The sequence below is a fragment of the Volvox carteri genome (genome assembly GCF_000143455.1).
Source record: "Volvox carteri f. nagariensis unplaced genomic scaffold VOLCAscaffold_18, whole genome shotgun sequence".
Classification (NCBI taxonomy): Eukaryota; Viridiplantae; Chlorophyta; class Chlorophyceae; order Chlamydomonadales; family Volvocaceae; genus Volvox; species Volvox carteri.
Genome location: NW_003307561.1, coordinates 406,821 through 414,624, shown reverse-complemented (window position 1 = coordinate 414,624; position 7,804 = coordinate 406,821). Strand labels below are relative to the sequence as shown.

Here is a 7,804-nt window from a genome sequence, read left to right as displayed (position 1 = left end):
TATATGTCTCCCTGGAGGCGTGCGTGTGTGTGCGTGCCTGTGGTGTCACATATAATACACACGTGCCCGTGTACGACATACACCCCGCGCGTACATGGCAAAATGCGTCTGTATGTATGTGGTAGCTGGCGGGCAGAACCGCCCCTGCAGGCGCTGGGAGTGGGCTCGCGTGCATTGCTTACACGCCGTATTACTGTACGACAGCTGCTACAGTGCAACAGTGTTTGACGGACAGAACCAGTGGGCATCCTCAGCACCGAAACCGCCCGCATTCCCCGGCGCAACCCCACCACCGCAGAGAAGGAGTTCCAGGCGTATAAGACGAAGAAGTACATATACCTCATGTCCAATAGGAAGTACACCTACAACGACGCTGCGTACTTCTGCCTTGACAAGGGGTACGACCTAATTCCGTACGATGACAAGACGCAAAAAGGTAGGCCATCGTGTACAGACATACACATGTGTTCTGCTGTCTCTGCAATGCTGTGGGAGTGAGGTCAGGGGGTGCAAGCTGCGGGCGCGGTGCCGAACCCCGGTTTGTGTCGGTGCTGTGGGAACTGCCGCGTCATACGACTGTAGCATTGACAAAACACGTGCGTACGGCAGACTAAAATGTCCTGGCAGAAATGCGCTGGTTTTAATCATGTTTGAATCTGATCTTGTTGGAGTCGATCTGAAAGTGTCGGTTGCGAGTCCTTTTCAACCTGGAAGGGTTGTTAACCAGTCATCTACCAGTAAGTTGTTCACCCGCCACCATCGCAGCAGGTGACATACGGCACCCGTGAATGGCTTTGACCAGTGTAATCCTTATGGCAAAAACGATTCATCCAAGCCTTTGCTATATACATGCTATATACAGTCAATCTATACATGCCGTCCAGTCCTTGGTTGCCGTTTGCACCGGTAATACGTTCGGATGCTCCCCCCAATGCCCTTCTTCGCCCGCCTCACCCCCAATGCCCTTCTTCGCCCACCTCACCCCCAATGCCCTTCTTCGCCCACCTCACCCCCAATGCCCTTCTTCGCCCACCTCACCCCCAATGCCCTTCTTCGCCCGCCTCACCCCAATGCCCTTCTTCGCCCACCTCACCCCCAATGCCCTTCTTCGCCCGCCTCACCCCCAATACCCTTCTTCGCCCACCTCACCCCCAATGCCCGTCTTCGCCCACCTCACCTCCAATGCTCCAGATGCCTACCGGGTCGTTCTGGACCACGTCCCGGCGGGTGACGTCTGCTGTCAGAAACCAACCTACATATGCGGCTACTTATCTGCAATAATGCCCCTAAGTCTCTGTGAACGCAACCCATTTACCTTGTGCGCTGCGCCGCATTACTGATCCAATCCGCACTCCCTACATCCAATCCGCAGACGCCACAAACCGCCTGTGCTACGAGAGCGGTCGCGGCTGCTGGGTCGGCGGCCAGCAAGGCAACTACTGCGCCTACGTCGATCCAGACGGAAACGGCGGCTCCTCCTCCACGCGCTACTGCGACGAAGAGCAGTACGCGGTCTGCTTCACCAAGGCGCCCCTGAAGCGAGCGGCAATGTGATGTGATGTTCCCATGGTACCTATCGCCAAACCATGTGCGCATGGCTGCGGCCCGGCTGCATTTTCCTCCGCGGGTCCGTCGCTCTGTGGTGGCCATCCAAGGGCGGCTTGCATGAGGGTTCCGGCCATCAGTTCGAAGCTGCAGCCCTCCTGCCGCCGACGCCACTGCTACTGCTTTAGCAGGAGCCGCGGGCGTGAGGGGAGCCAGCCATCCGCATTGAGCTGATCCCGCGCACAGAAACAGCGCGAGGGAAAGGAGATGTGGAAGCAGATGATTGCACGGCGATGGTGCGGCGCCGCGGCGTTGCGGCGGAAAGTTCTCGTGCTACCGCCGTGATGACCTCTTCTACCTTCTAGCTCCTATCAGGCTGATGACAGAGCTTCTTAGGGTTATCAGGCCGCGGGAGGGTTTTTTTGATGTCGCAACAAGCAGTACTCTCTCTCTCTCTGTCTCTCACACACACGCACACACGCACATGCACACATACGCACATACGAACGAGAGCTCTTCTACCTGCGCTGCCAGAAGTAACTGAGAAGCGACGGTGGACTGTAGTTGCTGAAGTTGTGTATGGGCCAACCTAGCGAGCATCCTTATCTTGCTTGCCCGCATAGCTTGGCTTTCATGCTTTTGAGGGAGATAAAGAGCTTATCTCCCTGATCTCCCCGGTTAGGCTCGTGATCCCCCCCTTCAAACTTGCATCCCGGGATGCTATCGCTGCTTTATCTGTTATATATCCATGCAAAGGCATCCTTTTCACACTGGTTGGGGTCAGGTGCGGATGGAGGAGGACATGTTGCAAGGGCCGGCGGCATGTTGCGGCCTGGTTAAGTGTCCTACCCAGTTATCGGTAGTGCCGCCTTGAGGCGTCGACGTGCTGTGCTCTGTTGTGCAGTGGAAAACATGGGAATAAAAGAGGAATAGTTCACGTCCTAAGGTAATATTTGCGGGACGGGCTCTTTACGTGACCATAAAAGTAGCTTGGTGGTTTTGGAGAGGCCTGAGAGCACGACAGCATTGATGAGCCGTCCACGCCCGTCTAACCAACGACTGATAGACCGCCTTCAGCTCGTGGAAACCTCCGAATAGTCATGTAGATGGTTGCGGTGGCGCTGTGGGCAGACAGTGTCGCATCGGTGCGACGGGGAAGTCCTGAAGGGGACGTCCTTGCGCTTGAGGTAGATTGCGTTTGACTGCCCGTCTGCCTCTCTGTCGTCATGTCTGTTAACTTAACTACCTGCTGTCTGCTGCAGCCCGGTCTGCATGTCTGTCTGTCTTTCAATCTGTCTGTCTGTCTATCTGTCTATCTGTCAGTCTGTGCGTCTGTCTGGGTGCGTTTGCCGGCTTGCAAGTACCGACAGTAAGCTGACACGCACAACTAGATATATACACTACGTACGCGCTTGCTTGACTCGGTAGGGGATCGGTAGGGGACCTGAAACGTTTTTTGACTTCGTCCATTAGACTCGTGATCCATTGGATGAAGCCAGGGTTGTTGTAATATCTTGTGCTGACACGGCAAGCATGGCAGACCGTCGGGTTGGTTTTGACAGGGTTGGCCCCGTACCGGCCTGTGCCGGCAAGCTTCCTAGCAAACACAGATTTCTAGGAGCACACAGGCCGTAGTTGGGTAGGGTGGGCCCCGGCGGTTAGGGGCCGCCGGTCTGCGGGTAGGCGGCAGGAGCACAAAGCCACGGAGCTGCGTTCAACTCCGCCGAGTGTAAGGGAACCTAGCCGTCTCGTTGCCTCAAACTCACCCACCGCCACCTGCCCCTCAAATATGCATAAGCCCGACATCACATAATCGCGAGGCGCCCCCGGCTTATTCCAAGAAAACACCGGTCTAGTGCAGAACAGGGCCTCTACTCCTACTATGCCGGCAACTCAGAAAAAAGGAAAGAGGTCGCCGTGCACGGCCTCTTGTTCACGGTTCACGCCCAATCCGACGGGCCTGGCCAACAGGAAGCAGAAAGCTTGAGATTTCAGCTTCCACTTGGGGCGCGCGCATGTGCATGTGCATGTGCAGATGTGTGTTTAGCCGTCGCGAAACACGTCAATTTTGCCGGGTGTGCTTCGGAGGTGGGTGTCGAAAACTGAAGGTTTTCTGAGTGCAACGCTAGAAAACCAAGGTTTTCTGTGAACTCAGAGGAGTTGTGCCCTCTTAAGGGCGTTGGTACGGCACTTGGTGCCAGTTAAGGAGTTCGCGAGTGCTTGGAGGACTGATTTTCGGGTTTTGTAGCTACATAGGGTGGTTGCCGTGAGGCTGTAGGCGTCAAGGCCGTAGCGATAGCCTTCGCGGTAGCCGGCCCTCACCCGGCCTACCTACTGATTGAAGACGGCTGTTTACTGCTTGCAGGTACCCTTAGTGTGTAACGAACGATGATTTCTCATGAAAACCCCAATTCCTTCGTCACTTTACCCCTTAGTGTAGTTTGCAATCGTTGCATTTGGAAGGGCTGTGCCATCGACAATCGCCCTCCTCAACGCTTTATGTGAATCCAAAATCGACCGGTCCCATAAACTGCCCACCGCGCGCAAAGGCATGGGCGTTTGATGGGCGACACTGCGGTAGCGTGTAGCCAGCCAAGAACTAAGGCCTCTCAGGCGACAGACACGCACACACGCACAGATGCATGCATGAGAGCGCGGAACAAGCAGCGGCGGTAGTGCGAAACTGAACGCTTTCATCCTGGTGCTGTTGCAGCTCGTTACCTTCATCGTCAGCAATCGGCAATAATAATACAACGACCCTGAAGGGACCACGTGAAAGCGTGGAGCCAAACCTAACGGGCTCGCGAATACTACGGTTACACAACAGCACAACCCTGACGACCCGAGAGCGCGAGTGTTCTGTTCCCACAACACGCCTTAGATTATAAGCCGTGTCCAACCACCCAACCAGTGTCTACCCCGTCGGGAGCCGCCATGGCATGCTCCTACTCGACCCCAAGAATCCCCCGCGGGCTGTCCGTGGTGGCTGTAGTCCTGTTGGCCGCCGCCCTCAGTGACCTGTGTAACGGACCAAAAGGTTGGTGAAAGCTGGTCGCGAATTGATTACATGCGAAATGCATGACGATGAACAGCATTTGGCTGGGTACACACTTTTCCTGTTGCTTGTACGTTTGGGCCAAAGGATTCTCCGCGCCTTGATTCAGGCCGGCCGCGGGCTGTGCTTTTTGGATCAAGAACGCATGTGTTTGCGTGAACCTTGGCTCCCGACTGTGCAAATAGGTCCGGGGTAAGGATGCAGCTGATAAGAGGGCTGAGGGCAGAGGGCTGGGCCCGGAGCTTCAGCACTGATGTGCTCGTCAGCGCCGTACGGCCGTACAGCGTCCACGTCGCTGTTCCCTGGCCCCATCTTTCTCCCGCAGGTGCGGCTGCGCAGCTGCAGTTCGTGGAGTTTCCAATGAATCGGGGTGGAGACAAAAATAACGAGAAATGGAAGGGGTCCCCTTCCCCGCCGTCGCCATCACCGCCATCTCCCAAGCCGCCGTCACCGCCATCGCCATCGCCGCCATCGCCACCCCAGCCGCCATCGCCATTTCCGCCGTCGCCACCCCAGCCGCCATCACCACCTCCACCGCCGTCGCCACCTCAATCGCCTTCTCCACCGCAGGCCCCACCCCCATCGCCACCATCGCCGCCATCTCCACCGCAGCCGCCATCGTCACCACAGCCGCCGTCACCACCGTCTCCGCCGCCGCAACCGCCATCACCCCAACCGCCTTCCCCACCCTCTCCCCCAGCTCAACCTTCGCCACCATCGCCACCATCACCACGGCCACCACGCTCACCACGACGGCCGCGGTCTCCTCCGCCACCACCACCTCCACCTCCGCCTCCGCCACCGCCAGGTCAGACACGCACCCGCGCTTGCAACTCGTACACTTACGCTCAATCCGCACATTCGTTCCCTCTCGTCGTCTGGCATCGTCTCGCTTTTCTGGCCATTTGTGTTATCTGGTGCTACCTGATCTTTCTCATCCTCTACTAAGTGCCTCTGCCGGGTATCTTGAAGCTCTTGATACCCAAGCTCTTACAGTCGGAGGCGACCAACTAGGCCTGGACACCTAACGCCTCACAGCAGCGACCTAACGTAGCTACGAAACCCCAAAATCACTCACCAGCACACCAGAGCGACCTCCTTTAAAGGCATCTCGTGCCGTACCAACGTGCACCACCAACTCTTCTGAGTTCACAGAATGCCTCGGCTTCAATTGTTATACTCTGAAAACCTTCAGTTCCCAGACGCGTGGGGTTACGCGCCTGGCTGCAGGCTGCGGCCGTCTCTCTCGTCCCTGATGTGGCGGCTAAGGTCCACTGCCCTGACTGACCTGCTGCTGATGGGCGTTGTGAAATGGCTTTCACTCTTACGAGTTATTGTGGCCTGCCATTCCCAATAGACTTCCATTCCAACCACCAATGTGCCGGTCGGGGCCTGTTTCCGCGCATTACCCTCCCCCACCAGTCAAGCCGTTCCTGGCGTATAAGTATAAAAAGTACTACTACCTGGCTTCGACCTCCAAGTACACCTACTACGACGCTCAGGACTTCTGCTCGTCCAAGGGTTACAAGCTTGTCCCGTACAATGATTGGGATCTGCTCGGTACGTCTGTCGTATGTGCGGTTAGACTGCCAATCTCCTGTCCGCGCGCCGGTCGGACAGTGAAGGTGCGTGGTGGTGCAGACACCATCTGACACCACCGGGTTAGGGCTGTGTCCACCACCGCATTAGGCGGGGGACTCGCCGCCATCCTACCTGCTATTTAACCCATTGTTCGCGGACTGACCTAGCGTGTGGCACCAGCGCCGGGCGCATCTCTTTGGTTGTGTGCATGGCCCCGCAAGCGCGCGCATGCACAGTACCACAAACCCCTGCCACAGACCCAGCTCCCTTCCCTTGCGCTGCATATGCCGTAATGTCCTTAGGGTTATGCACCGTGCGGGCTTACGTGGGTTTGCACAAAGGGCACAGGGGACCGTCATGCACAGTGGGTTTTTCATGGTCCTCACCCATCGGATAGACCATCGGATAGCCATCCATGCCTTCAGCGCACCACCTCTCCTGTGCGTTCGTCCGCGTCCCGATTATGACGTGGAAAATCGTACACAGTTCCAACGGGTGTCTACCTCAAGCCATATCCCTCGTCTCGCCCCGGCTTTCGCACCTAGCCAAGGGGTCGTGTACCTATTAGCCATGCACATGTCCATGCCCATTAACCGAACCCACTTTTACACGGCCACCCAATGCCACGCCGCTACAACCATAAACACGCAAATGTGCAGCTCCCACCACCAAGCTGTGCTACTCGAACGGCAAGGGCTGCTGGGTTAAGGGAGTGGAGGGCACCTACTGCGCGTACATCGACCCGGCTGGCAACAAGGGTCCGTTCGCCCGACCCTGCAAGGAGAAGCACTACGCCGTGTGCTACGGCACCAAGAAACCCTACTGATGTCGCAGTCAAGGTGTTGATAATAAATATAAAGGGAACCCTAAGTTGGGAAACAACCAGAGAAAATGATGCAAATGCGATACTGTGCGGCGTTGGGGATGTGTGTGTGTGTGCTTCCCATCACCGCAGGACCATAAGAATTGTTTTGCGTTTGCATGATCGTTTCTTTGGAACTGTCTTCATAGCTATTAACGCTGCCAAGCGTAAATGAACGTCTTGATATGCCTCTGTCAGCCCCTATTGCTCTCGTAGAGTTGCTGCTAGCAGCTTGCTAGGGACTGACCGGAACGTGCCCTTGTATTGACAAAAACCAGCTCCGTGATCCCGATTACATAATGTTATCTGATTAGGCTCCGCTAGGTGATCAATTGCCACATGCTGTGGGCCTGCTGCTGAGAGCGTGTGTGTGAGAGGGTTTGATTGTATGCGAGGGGAAAGTTGCAATTCCATATGTTCGCAAGCTGCTTGTGGCATATTATGCCCCAGTACCTTAATGCACGCGGCACCCAGGTGCGGTGAATATAGTTCGCTGCAGCATGCAGCCAGCTGAAGGCTCAGCTTTCGGAGTGTACTGTGGTGTTGGAACCGCGCCGGAATGTCATGTGAAGGGGCTCGGGGCCTGCATTGGCATCGGCATCTAGGTGTATTGGTGTGTGTGTGTTGCAGAATTGTATGTTAAGAGTGTTGTATTTCTTGATGAGCTGTCAACATTTGCTTTTGAGAGGTGCTGGTCCAGAGCTCGTAGAAAGGGGGTCTCATAAGCCTTACTACGGCCAGACGGCGTGTTCAATACGATA

The 7,804-nt window shown here is 56.1% G+C and overlaps 2 protein-coding genes across 2 annotated transcripts in view; both read left to right on the top strand.

Moving 5' to 3' along the window:
• VOLCADRAFT_90720 (uncharacterized protein) overlaps positions 1-1,554 on the top strand; it is a gene marked incomplete at both ends in the record, with an annotated part of 13,144 nt that extends 11,590 nt beyond the window's left edge. Inside the window, 3 exons of the mRNA XM_002950345.1 lie at positions 299-436; positions 1,192-1,227; positions 1,373-1,554. Of these exons, the coding sequence (XP_002950391.1) occupies positions 299-436; positions 1,192-1,227; positions 1,373-1,554 (356 nt within the window). The remainder of the gene's footprint in view (positions 1-298; positions 437-1,191; positions 1,228-1,372) is intronic.
• A 1,263-nt stretch (positions 1,555-2,817) lies between these two features.
• Positions 2,818-7,007, top strand: VOLCADRAFT_90719 (uncharacterized protein; the record flags this gene model as incomplete). Its single annotated transcript, XM_002950344.1, has 6 exons — positions 2,818-2,885; positions 3,581-3,633; positions 4,926-4,970; positions 5,301-5,408; positions 6,023-6,160; positions 6,841-7,007. The coding sequence occupies 6 exons, from the start codon at positions 2,818-2,820 to the stop codon at positions 7,005-7,007; spliced, it is 579 nt and encodes a 192-aa protein (XP_002950390.1).
• Between the last annotated feature and the right edge of the window lie 797 nt (positions 7,008-7,804).